The sequence below is a fragment of the Astyanax mexicanus genome, chromosome 22 (assembly GCF_023375975.1).
Source record: "Astyanax mexicanus isolate ESR-SI-001 chromosome 22, AstMex3_surface, whole genome shotgun sequence".
Classification (NCBI taxonomy): Eukaryota; Metazoa; Chordata; class Actinopteri; order Characiformes; family Acestrorhamphidae; genus Astyanax; species Astyanax mexicanus.
The window spans coordinates 20,571,375-20,585,361 of NC_064429.1; the positions used below are offsets into that span (position 1 = coordinate 20,571,375).

Here is a 13,987-nt window from a genome sequence, read left to right on the forward strand (position 1 = left end):
ATACTTTACAGAAACACCCATCTCCTCATTCAATGTTTTGATTTTCATTTTTTCCTACATTGTAAGTGATTCAGACTATTACATTACATTACATTACATTTGGCAGACGCTTTTGTCCAAAGCGACTTACAATAGTCAAGTACAATGTAAAATAAGTTTAAAGGTAAAACATCTTTGGATAGGGATAAAAGGAGGTCAAAGGGGAATAATAGGATAGAGAAGTGAAGGAGGGGAAGAAGGAAATGAGGTTAGAAGTAGTTAGTGTGTTAGAGGTGTTAAGAGAGTAAGTGCTCTTTGAAGAGCTCTGTCTTCAGGAGTTTATTAAAGATAGCGAGAGATTCTCCTGATCTGGTAGTGGAAGGTAGTTTGTTCCACCATTGGGGAACTCTGTATGAGAACAGTCTGGATTGCTTTGTGTGAATGTTTGGCAAGGCGAGGCAACGTTCACTGGAGGAGCGCAGCGGGCGGGAGGTAGCGTAAGCCTTCAGGAGTGAGTGCAGGTAGGAAGGAGCTGTTCTGTCATCACCTTGTAGGCGATTGTAAGAGTTTTGAATTTGATGCGTGCATCAACTGGTAGCCAATGGAGCTCAATGAGCAGCGGGGTGACATGTGCCCGTTTTGGCTGGTTGAAGACCAGACGTGCTGCTGCGTTCTGGATCATCTGGAGTGGTTTTACTACACAGGCCGGGAGGCCAGTTAGCAGGGCATTGCAGTAGTCGAGGCGTGAGATGACGACAGCTTGCACCAGGAGTTGGGTGGCCTGTTGCGTCAAGAACGGTCTAATTTTTCGGATGTTATAGAGCGCAAAGCGGCAGGACCGAGCAACCGAGGCCACATGGTGCGTGAAGGAGAGTTGGTCATCAACCAGAACCCCCAGGTTCCTAGCAACCTTTGTCGGTGAGAGAGAGAGAGTCGATACTTATAGAGAGGTTGTGTTGAAAAGATGGTTTTGCTGGTATGACCAGAAGTTCAGTCTTTGAGAGATGAAGGATGAAGGAACACATACGGAATCAGGTAGCAACTTAAAAGTGTTAAACAAACCAAAATACTCCGTAAAGCATTTATTTGGCTTCTATTTGGGTAGCTGTTAACTTGTGGTTTCTGAGGTTGGTAACTCTGATAACTTATCTTGTGCAACAGAGGGAACTCTTGCTCTTTCTTGCCTGGGGAAATCCTGATGAGAGCTAGTTCAATCATAATACTTTGATGGTCTTTGCGACTGCACTTCGAGATACTTGATGATCGATTATTTGAATTGATAAATGATTTATTTAAACAAAGATTTTAATTAAAAAAATCTATTTTTTACTATTTTTTTCTGTTATGCACTGAATCAATGTCACATATGTTCTAAACTGTCACATATGTTCTAAAAAAAAAAGCCAATGTTTATTACATTTACAATTACACTTCTATTTGGTTGCAGACAGTTTGGACCCAAGATATTTCATGGTTGTCTGCTCAGCATTATTTAGTTAATATACTGCACATCCGTTCCTACATTAAAGGCTTTTAACACAGAGGCCACCCAGAAGTTCCTCCAGAGTTCTCAGAGTTCTTCTCCCTCCTACAGATTTACATTCTCCACAAATCATTACTGATCAACTGAAGGCGCTGAAGGTCTGACCTCAAAAACTGAAATCAGGACCTCACAGCTTCACACCATGCTGGAGCTCAGCAATTTCTCTCCATGAAATGAAAGAGTGTAAGAGTTTACCTGAGCGGGTATTCTGAGTGCAGCTCGGGGACCGCCAGGGCAGCGAGGGGACATGAACTGCTGGAGAAACACATAACACATAATCACATGAACCACTCTTCAATCTTCTTTGCTATTCACAAAGTTTTTAAATGATTGAAAAGTTACTTTATTTCAATAATTTATCATATATTATATAGATGTATTACACACAGAGTGATCTATTTTAGGCGTTTATTTATTTTATTGATGATTATGACTTACAGCCAATGAAAACCACAAAAATCAGTGTCTCAGAAAATTTTAATATTATATAAGACCAACTGATACTTTTGGTAGTGTGGGCAGTGTGCCAAGTCCTGCTGGAAAATGAAATACACATCTCCATAAAAGACGTCAGCAGAGGGAAGCATGAAGTGTTTTTTTGTATTAAAACAGTTTACTCTGTGTGTAATACATCTATATAATATATGAGTTTCATATTTTGAACTGAAATTACTAAAATAAAGTAACTTTTCAATGATAATCTTTTTTTTCCAGATGCACCTCTGACTGTTGTTTATTACAAGACACATTACACATTAATTGGCAAACAGGACTGCATCAATTAATCAAACATAATTGACAATGTCGGTTATAATAGTTTCAGTTTGGACAAAATGTTCATTTGTAACTGCAATGCACTACACAAAGTGCTGAGGACAAAAATGCTATAGAGAAAGATTTAAAAGCTGCTCACAAACACAACAGATTACATATTATTATCAATAAATATCGGAACATTCACATTTAAATATCTTCTTGTCATTTAAAGTCCATGTCCAGCTGTTTCTTTTGTTTTGAAGAGATAGAGAAATCTAGGAACAAGGAACAGATAGGGGGCATGGCAGAAATAATCATAGACTAATTGACTAACTGAAAAATAATTGACAGATTAGTTGACTGCCAAAATAATCATTAGTTGCAGCCCTATTGGCAATTTAATTTTTCAGAAGTTTTTAGGTGCAGTCATCCATTGTAGACGTAATGGGGAGTTGTATTGTGAAGCTGACAATTTAATTGATGATTTTGGAACAGTTTTGGATAAACAGACCATAATAAAAAACATAAACTGTGCAAAAAGATGGAAAACAAAATATTTATAGGTATTGTGTATTGTTTTTTTTTTTTTTTTTTTAGAATTGTGGTTAAACTGTGGTAAAATATAAGCTTTAATGAAGCTCAAAATGATTTAAAACATGAAAAAAAAAAATCCCATACTTACCCCTGTGTTGGAAACCAGTTCACACAATCATGAGCCTAAAAGTCAATTGCCTCTACTTTTACTGCATTATTCAGTCATATATTACTACAGATAATTCAAAATTCTCAAAAACTGTTCTGAATTCCTCCACCAGAGGGCACTGCAGGAATTACTTTCATCAACTAACCATGCAGAACTGCTTACAGCATTTGTTTTACATCACTGTGAACATTAAAATTAAAATTAAAATCACTGCTGAAGCTTCCCTTACCCAGAGCAGATTCAACACATCAAATCAGATAATAAAAAAATCATAAAATAATGGAATTTATGGTATGCGGTTATAGGCATAATCTATCAATGACCCATGCTCTGTAAGCAACTGGAGAATGTTGGGTTTTTGCTGTAAATTGACACAATATAGAAGTGTAAGATGTATTTGTTTGCCCACACAGTATCTGAATCATCTATATTGGTACAATCATCTTGATTACACTAATTATACTGATGGCTCAGTGTTTGTTTTCTGAAATACAGTGTATTAATAGGGGTTTTGGTCCATCTTTGCTGCAGCAACAGCTTCTACTCATCCTGCAAGACTTTAAACTAAATGCAGAAATATTGCTGTGAGTATCTGATCTGGCTGATTAGCAGCCAGAACGAAGGTTAGGGGTCTGGGTTCGCTTTTGGCCTAAATCCAGCAATTCAAACCTACCCAAACAAATCACACCAAGCATGAAAACGAATTTAAAATATGAATATTGTGAATATTCTGTCAGTTAAATCAAGCTACAACTCAATAAATAGAGACTGATCAACTTTTACTAATTCCGTTCCAGTGACGATAAGTACAGACTCCATTTGAAAAAAATCTCCAAAATTGGCCACTTCATAGCAGCAAAAACGAAACTTTCTATTCAATGTAATGTATGTAAGATGTTTTTATTCAAATTTATTTTAGACTGTGTCTACTAGGGGTGTAACGGTACAGAAAATTCACGGGTTGGTTCACACTTCGGTATAAACCCCCCAGTTCAGTACGTTTTCTGTACGGTTGGTGGAAAAAATAAAGAGGCTGGGCATTCTGTATAGCCTTACCTTTATTAACTTCATAATAACAATTAATCTTTATTATAATCATGTTGTTTTTTGGGGGGGATAGAATGTTGTAACGGGGCTTGAGCTCTTTTATTAAATGCATATTACTGGATGTGTTTAATATTTGAGTCATTTTTAAGAAATATCAGCTTTACATTGTTAAAATTAAATTATATTAGTGGTGTCAATCACTTAAAAAATGAATTAAAGTCATGATTTTTTTTTATGCTGGAATTTCACAGAAATAATAGTGTAGTGTGGTTTAGGTCTGGCAGACTAGATAATTTTTGTACTGTATTATAATAACTCAGAGAAAGAGAGAGAGAGAGAGAGAGAGAGAGAGAGAGAGAAAGAGAGAGTATGAGCGCCTAACCCTGCGTTCACACTGGAAATGACAGGCAACCAATCATTTCCCATGGCATGCCACAATTTGAATCATCTGCGTTTCTGCCCACGCTTTCTGCTTGTGTGCTTCAGTCACCATACTCAGCCCATGTGCTCAGAGCTAATCTTCTCAGGGCAGGATACGGACTAGGTCAGTAGCAAGTCGCTAAAAGCAACAGTGCTACAGCTACACTTTCCGGGTGCAACACTCCTGTAAACATTAGTTCCGCATTACATTCTTTGGTTCCACAAGTCTCGTATCATGTATTTTGCGAGTGTTTGTAAAAAAAATACACATACCGTAACACTTGGAGTTTCTACTGGTCAATTCATCTTGAAATAATGATAATGTAAAGAACATCTGACATTCAAATTATACAAAAAACCCTGACAAAAATGGGTGTCAGGTTTTACATGAAATGTGTGTTTTGATCTCAGTAAAAGTGAGGTGAATAGAGAGTGCTGGAGACAGGCTGAGCTGCACTGAAGATCCAGCAGGAGAGCATTTTTGAGAAAGTTGAGCTGTAGAATGCGAATGAGGGCTGTCATTTCTCATTAGTAGGGCCGAAGAGCAGCGAGGAGTTCAGCTGCTGACACTAAATCAATCTGTTTATGCTGTGCTCTCTCTCAGTGGATCTCCACAAATTCCTCGCTGATGAACTCCAGAGTATTGTTATTGGCACGCGTGCTGGGGAGTAGCCCGCGCAGGCTTTCACAAGCAAAAAAACAGCTAAACAAGTTCAAACACATTGACTTCCCCTGCATTTTACAAGCTCCCAGTATCACACAATATCAGTGATTTCTGGAATAATAATGTGTAATGTGATTTACTCTCAGCGTGACCCGATAAGCTACACATTTTAATTGGGTTAGTAAATGTGTTTGTGGTGTATGAGGTGTTCTGTTCTTTACAGGAATGAAGTGAAATGTGATATATGTGTATTTTACTGCATGGTTGAGTGTGTTTATGTGTGTGTGTGTGTGTGTGGGTGTGTACCTGGAAGAATCCAGGAGGTACTGGCATTCCCTCTCCAGGAGGGAGGTTCCCACTCGCAGGACTGGGCACTGCTGTTGCACTCTGAAAAGAAAGTATGCATGAGCACACATACAGACACACACACACACACACACACAGAAAAAAGAAAAATAATGAGTCATCAATGACCACAAGGATAGCTGTAATAAATATTAAAGCAAATAAAATAAAAACATTTCTCATTACTAAAAATATTAAACATTGCAATATACAATAAACATTAAATTATATTTCATGGATATAAAATACTGTAACATAAATAAATAAACACAAACTACATTTTTAACTCTTTAAATCTATGTTCACACAGCAGGTAAAAAAGTCTAAATCTGTGGCCGTGCCATACGCACGCTGGCCGGTATTTAACCTCACTTACAAGACAACACCTCACAACCTATACAAGTGTGGGCATTCCCATGCTCTTCTTTAAATAACAAACACTTCATGATCAATTTACATACTGCTATCCCATGACTTTTGTCATTCAGTGTAATCTTTTGTTACTTACAAGGAAATTTATTCAGGTGGAACACTATTTGCCATAAAACAACTTCAGAACAATAAGACATACACTATTTTTCCCCTGATTCATTGGGTCAATACACACAACTTTGCATTTGCTAATTTGCACAATAAGCAAAATATACTTTTATCAACTAGTCTTAGGGTTTTTGACCAATCCTGACATATTTGTCATTATAATACTCAGTAGAGCATGCCCTTCAAGGTTCATTAAGAAGAAGTTAAAAGGTTTAACAATATGACTGCCATATGCAAATAAGTCCTTCTGGATCAAAATCCAATACACTCCAACAGCTATATCTTTGAACTGCTTACGTTAATTTCATGTAAACTTCACAAGCATATTCATCACATGATTCTGAGGTGTCCTGTCAAGTTTGAGAAACACACATCAAAAAGGGGGTGGGGGGGTAAATTTCTCAATCAAGCTGAAAATGTGCATGCAGTATCTATTAAATAAGCTATAAGAGACATTCAAAAAGCAGCTTCATGAATCCAAAAGCCAATCAGAACTCAGCAGGCATTAGGCAGGCTTGTCTCATACATTCTGTAATGTAATGACATCTACTGGGTTCGGTCATATTCGGTACCGTAGTCCAGATAGATTTGTGTTTTCAACACTGCTAATTAGGGGTGTCACGATTCTCTAAATCCTCGATTCGATTTTATTTCAGATTTTAGGGTCACGATTCGATTCGATTCTCGATTTTCTTTTTCCTTTTTTTTTTTTTTTTACAGCAGAGAGGCTTATTTCAAAAGGTGGGCTAAATAAAAGTGATGCAAAGTGATACAAGTGATCTGTAATACACCACATTAGGCACTAATGGTCAAATTTAAATAATTTAATTAAGATATATATGTAATGCCATCTAGTGCCTTTTTTTGGTAGCAGCAGTGTGCACTATTAAAACAGCAACGTGCAACATAAAATAAATACTAAAAAAATACAGGAACAGTCATGTACAAAATAACAGAACAATTAAAGCCTTAACAAATTGAACTCTATCCTACTATAACAGTTTGCTATAATGAACCCCGCCTACGCGATGCGGGGAGGGGAACTGTGATGATGTTGCTTGGGGTACAGTTCAGAACAGCTTGAGACGGTTCTCAAGCCAGGTCCCCCCCCCCCCCCCCCGCAGCTAGGAGTAATGAAGATGAGTGATGAAGATGAGAGTGAAGATGAGAGTGAAGATGAGGGTGGTGATGGGGTGGAGGCGGGTGCGAGGTCGAAAGTCGCGTAGGTGAGCACCTGGAAGGTATATATATAGGACCAGGGGGGAGCACGGGAAATTGAGGCGTGGTTCATATCCCAAAATTTTGTTAATTCTTAACAACACTTAACCATGAAAAATAAGACTTGAGAATGACAAGTTTTTTCTTTAACAAAGATATTTGACATATTAACATATTTGAGGCTAGACAAAACAACTGTTATTTTTATATATATTTTTAGTTTTTCTTTAAGAAGAACTTCTGGAGAAAGGGCTGCTCTTTGAGCAGTCACAATGCGGCAACAGTGTGCTGCGTCATTTGCGTAGCGCTCTGCGCCATTTGCGTCGATCCTCTTTTTGACTTCGAGGCTCGAGACCATGACATAATTTCGACCGATTTCGATGAAATATCGAAATCGTGACACCCCTACTGCTAATTATTTTAAAATACCTTTTTTCCAACTAGTCTCTGGGTTTTAGCAAATCACCTCAGTAGAAACATTTAGTAGAAGCAAAAAACATATATTTTTACTAATAAAGTAGTAAAAGTTAAAGAAATAAATAATAAGATTAAAACAGTGTCAATGTTACAAAATCTCTACCACAGTACTAAAACGTAGATATTTTGCAGATTCAAACTGTAAACATAAACAAAAACATGTTTAAAAAATCTATGCTAAAATCTTTACAATAAATAGCAAATAAATACAAAATAGGCTGCTTTCAAGACAGAACACCACTATTTTTTACATAGATATTTTTAATGATTCAAAATTTTTTATGATATTATCGGATATGATATGATAATGCACACCCCTGTGTGTTTGTTTCTCTGGGGAATAAATATGAGCTGTGGTTTAACAGTTGGGGGTAGAGGGCAGCACAACAGTACCAAACACAAGCATGTGTAAATGTGCTGTAAATCTACTTCCTGCATCTCCATAATGACTGAACCCAACATCCAGTAAACAAAGTGCGTGTATGTTAGACTACAGGAGTGAACACAACAAGAGGAAATCTGAAACAATGGATACACAGCTCCTGAAAGGCTTGCACCTTCTGGCAAACTCATTTTGTTCTCTGAATAATTAACAGCTCTGTTGTGGGTCTAGAGTTTCACACACAGGTTTTAGCTTTCCGCTAGCCTAGTTTCTCCAGCCATCTCCACCAGTTTCAGAGCGTAGCCTGCTGCACTACCGGCACGCTACATTTAAAACCAAACAATGGCTGAGAAATTAAAGTGCACACTGAACACTGGCTTATCAGTTGTTTATTTGCCAGCTAAGCCATTAGGTTGTACACATGAGGGCATGCAGTTATAGATGCTGATTCTAGATATTCCATATGCCTCTGGAATCTGTAGATGTCTCTTAACTGAAGAGCCAGTAAACCTCCCATTAACCAGTGAGCTTAGAAATAACAAATGTCAGACAATGCTAAAACAATCTGTAAATAAAACATTTATTTTTTAAAAGCAGGGGTGTAAAAAAGTAATTTTCTGTGAGTTTAAAATGGTAAATTTCAGTTTGTTATATAAATTTTTCTGTTGCTGCTGCTGTCAGAAAATAACTTTACACTGAAAATGCATTATTATACTATTATACAAGAATTTTAAAAGAATAGGTAATGGGCCTAGTTACTGATGTGCTTCATGTTCTTGATGATAAATGTAGAAATGGACGGTCTACAAATTATGTCACTCAGTACAAAATCTATCATAAAGAGTTATTTGTCTTTTGATATTTACCTCCTGTTAGCATGTATTAAACATTAATAACACTTGACCTGGTTTCCATTAATAAACCATTTGCTTTTAAGAGCACGGTGGCCTCATGGGCACTGGGTGGGGCACAGTCTTTAAAAAAAAAACCTAAAGATTATATTACAATATTTTCCTTTAGTTGTTCCACTTGCTTCTTTTAAACTTTATACAGTTAAACTGCATTGCTCAATAATTTTCTCAATTGTTTTGACTGTTTATCTTCTTAATCTGTGGCTTGAGTGAGGATTTAACAGCTCAGGTTAGGGCTTCATGTTTTTTCAGCATTGGTGCCTTCAGGAAAAACAGTATTCATTTTTAATGTTAGGTTAGACCTTAGAAAGTTAGGCTACAAACAAAGTGCAGACATAAAGCACGGGCAGCACTCCATCAAAAACCATCATTCAACAATAGCTGACAGAACCTTATTGACAAGGGATTAAACTGGCAAACCTTTGTCAGTCAATACAATTTGAAGTTACATTCACAAATGCAAGTTTAGACTTTACTGTGAAAAACAAAAGCCTTATATTAACCATGTCTAGAGGTGGGCTTGGAAGCATCTGGAATTAAACCATCATTCATAGAAAAATATATAGCTCGTAATGATGATGTTTTTCCTTGATTTTATCTAATTAAAAACCTCTGGAATATAATCAAGAGGAAGATGGATGATCACAAGCCATCAAACTAAGTTGAACTGCTTGAATTTTTGCACCAGGAGTGGCATAAAGTTATTCAAAAGCAGTGTGTAAGACTGGTGAAGGAGAACATGCAAAAATTGATTAAAAACCAAGTTATTCTAACAAATATTGATTTCCGAACTGAATTTCTGAATTTATTTTTTGCATTATTTGAGGTCTAATAGCTCTGCATCCTTTTCGTCATTTCAGCCATTTCTCTTTTTCTGTAAATAAATGCTCTAAATGACAATATATTTATTTGAAATCAGAGAAACTGATTCAGAAACTGAAGTGGTCTCTTATTTTTTTCCAGAGCTGTATATTGTGGTCAGGTTAATCAAATTTTAGAGAAACATGTGCTGCACATGTTATAAAGGCATGGCTGAGGGATAAATGTTATAAAGGCATGGCTGAGGGATAAAAAGGTTATGAATTTTAAAACAAATAGATGAGACAATATAGACCCATACTGTTGCACATCTTAAAGTTCTCCTTCTGCTAAAATCTGCTTTTTCTTGTTCTTTGTGAAATACTAAAGATCTCTCTGAGTTGTATATGATTCAACACATGAAACTCTTCCTCAACCTCCATTGTCTGCAGTAGCTAGTAAAAGCAAATATTCAGAAAAACGAGTGGATCAGGAAAAGCTCCCTTGTCTACATCAACCAGTGAATTAATATTCATGGCCTCGCCCATCTTGACTCACGACCGCAAGTTTGTTTCTGTGTTATTTGTGCAAATATCACATCAGTGTTATATGCTTTGCCCAGTATTTCAGAGCTAAGAAACACATGGTTAGAATTTGTCTGTGAAACACAACCAGCGAAGCACAATTGAGATAGGTAAGTGTGTATGTTTAGAACAGTTCTGTTTACACTAGTTAAAAGTAAAAATTCACCCGGGGTGGATTTTTTTTTAGTTCTGGACCTGGACGTCCCTCCTCTGTGTGTAAGTAACTAAGTTTACATAGGATCTCCGGTGGATTTCGTGTTTTACAGAGACTCTAAGACTAGATCAGAGGCTGAACTGCACTTAACAGGGCATTACACATGTAGTAAAGTAACATATGATATTGCAAAAACTGTTTTTAGTGTAAAAATGCCTTTATTTTAAAACATTTCTAACTGTTGTTCATCTCACTGCCTCGCAGTGCTGCTAGCCAATCAGAGGCGACATGTTTGCATGTATGATTATTCATAAGCCGGAATCCTATCATTATACCGGATCATCAGAGCACTTTTTTCACAAAAAACAGCTCACATGGCATTCATTCATTCTAGAGACCACAAAGAGACATTTTAATATGAATAAAAAAGCATGGAAGGAGACCCTTAAGACATGTTTGCACCAAAAATGGGACAAATTCCCATATTGAAAACACTTTGTTGCTTGAAAACCTCAGTACCAAAACATCTACTAGGTGCTGTGAGAAGGGATGGCAACATTACAAATGTAAGTGCAGCAAAAACATCATTTTGTAGCTGCTATTTAAAAGCAAACCTAATACATAATGCTTATTTATTAAGAGTGCAACATTGTACATTGTACCATGTTTAATTATAGCAGTATAATCTGATAAACTGCACAATCACAAGTTAAATTGTGTCAGACCTATAGCAGTCTAAACGTGAGCATGCTGCAAGATGAGTGTGAGACAGACAGCGAGACAGAAGCGAGTTGTTCTTCAGAATCAAATCACTGGAGAAAAGCTATGAGATGAATGTGTATCACAGCAGACATCACAGCTGCAGCATCTGACCACAGGCTATGGACAAGGTCACAGCAGCTGTTCCAGCATCACATATGGCAGTAATGGTTTACTGATGGCTCCATTAGAAACCACCATCTCAAGAGGGTGATCTACACTACAATAACACAACGTCAGACGTCTGTGACAATCATTGCTGCGAAAAACACGCTAACAATAAAGGTGTTAAAGCTAAGTGTGACGTTTTACCAGCTACTGAACAGAAGGTGGTAATTACTTTATCACACAGGTAGACTGCGTTTCCTTTTTTGGAGCGGCCCTTGAGGTATTTTAGAAATAGAATGAAAGCTGACCCGCTGTTAAGCAGGTTTTTGTAATGTGAGATTCAAAGTTTGAAAGCTAGGTGTCAGAAACGGGCCAAAGAGTCTAAAAGTGGAGAGAGTGCGCAGTTGTAGCGCAGAAAACGGGCCAAAGAGTCTAAAAGCGGAGAGGGAAAAGAGTCTAAAAGTTGCCGTAATTAAGGAGGTTAATATTAAGAGACATCATGAAATGAAACATCAATTTGAAAAATCTTAGTTTAAACAACACTGTCAAAGATAGATAAAGATAGTAAGTCAAGTAAAATGGTGTGTAAATGAAAGTAATGAGGTAAATGTATTATTTAAAGTATATATTTCATTATTTCATTACTATATTTCATTATTTGTTTTATTACAGAGTCTGTGGCCCGTGACTTCCAATATATTTCTCCTTCTGGCCCCCAACAAAAAAAGTTTGGACACCCCTGATCTAACCCCTCATGTTACGATAATTGGAGCAAACATCTGTTTTTCCAATCAGGCTAATTTGGCTTGGGCAGATTCTCAAATTATACTTGGTAACCAGGGTATTGGTACAAGCAGCTTTGGCCAATTCACATATTATACTCTGTAACCGAGGTGTAGGACAGATTCACATATTATAGTCAGTAACCACAGTGTTGGTACAAGCCACTTCACATATTAGGCAGATTCACATATTATACTTGGGAACCTAGGTATAGGCACAAGCAACTCAAGCCAATTCCCATATTATACTTGGTAACTGGGGTGTTGGTACAATCACTGCTGACTGATTCCCATATTATACTTACTAACCAGCATATTGATACAAGCGGCTTGGGCAGATTCATATGCTTTACTATACTAAGTAACCAAGGTGTTGGCACATGAGCTGCCCGGACCGATTCTCATATAATACATGGTAAATGGGATATTGGCACAAGCTGCTTGGGCCAATCCCTATATTATACTTGGTAACCGGGGTGTTGGCACAAACTGCTTGGGCCAATTGCCATATTTTACTTGGTATCTGGGGTGTTTGTACAAGCATTGCTGACTGATTCCCATATTATACTTGCTAACCAGGGTATTGATACAAGCTGCTTGGGCAGATTCCCATACTATACTATACTCAGTAACCAGGGTGTTGGCACATGAGCTCAGTCAGATTCTCATATTTTACTTGGTAACCAGGGTATTGATACAAGCAGCTCGGGCTAATTCCCATATTATACTTGGTAACTGGGGTATTGGCACAATCAGCACTCAGCGCAGAAGGGAGCTGAGCAACTGGTCTAGAATCAAGCCTACATTCAAGTGTTAGCCTAGCATAGAAATTCAACATGCAATCAGATTACATCAGATTTACAATCAGATCTGATTGTTCCAGCTGAGCATTGTCAATCAGCTTGTCTTTTTCTCTCGGCATATTGACTTGATTTGACGTTTCTGCATGCAGTGTGTGTGTGTGTGTGTGCTAACTTTAGAGGAGAGGAGGATTCCATCTCTCTAATCATTAGGGAAACGTGGCAGGAATGGCAAGTGGCCTTGTCTAGACATTCTCAGCCCCCCCACCACCCCCTGCGGAACAGGCACTTGGGCTAGGACAGACAGGAAAACATGTTTATGCTGCTGAACAGAGACTCTAATGATTTCAGTTCAGAAGACGCACAGTTAGCAGACCCAATAAAAGCAATTTTACACTTTTAAGAAGTTGCATGGAACAGCTACACGCAAAGGGGGCAAGTACAGTTTGAGAAAGGTGTATATTGTATGCTAAGTCTATAATCTAATTATATATTACACTACTTTACACTGTACAGTAGTGTGCACAATGGTAAATGGTGGATATTTTCTAAATCATTACTATTAGCTGCATTAGCATTGCTGCTATTTTGCAAAAAACACAGAAGCAAATTTGAATTGACTATATTTGTGAGAAGAAGTGTTAGATTTCTTGTTACTATGCTAGGTGTAGTGAGGTAGGTTAAGGTGATTTTATACAGTATTCGGCAGTGTTATTTACACTCAATTTAACACTTCAGTCAAGTGACACTGGCTGCCTTGTCTTTTGATCTTCACTAATCAAGCATGTCATTATGTCCTCCTCTTTGTTTCTACACCCATTATCCATTTCCCAGCTCAAATAAGCATGCGGGAGCACTTTGTAGTTCTAGAATTACAGATTGTAGTTCTTCTCTGCATATTTAGTAGTCAGGACACCACAAGAGTGGATCAGACACAGCAGTGCTGCTAGAGTTTTTAAACATCTCTTGAACTAAGAATAGTCAGTGAAAAGCAGTGACCTGTGGGAAACATCCTGT

At 37.5% G+C, this 13,987-nt stretch overlaps 1 protein-coding gene across 3 annotated transcripts in view; it reads right to left on the reverse strand.

The window, feature by feature from the left end:
* The window catches only part of ssbp2a (single stranded DNA binding protein 2a), a 56,262-nt gene that overhangs the window by 9,059 nt on the left and 33,216 nt on the right, over positions 1–13,987 (reverse strand). For 2 of the 3 annotated variants that reach the window (XM_022667554.2, XM_007258306.3), the window contains exons 5-6: positions 5,419–5,499; positions 1,718–1,777 (exon numbers count right to left, since the gene is read on the reverse strand). In XM_022667554.2, the coding sequence (XP_022523275.2) occupies positions 1,718–1,777; positions 5,419–5,499 (141 nt within the window). The remainder of the gene's footprint in view (positions 1–1,717; positions 1,778–5,418; positions 5,500–13,987) is intronic. The other variant, XM_007258307.3, reaches the window with a different exon arrangement.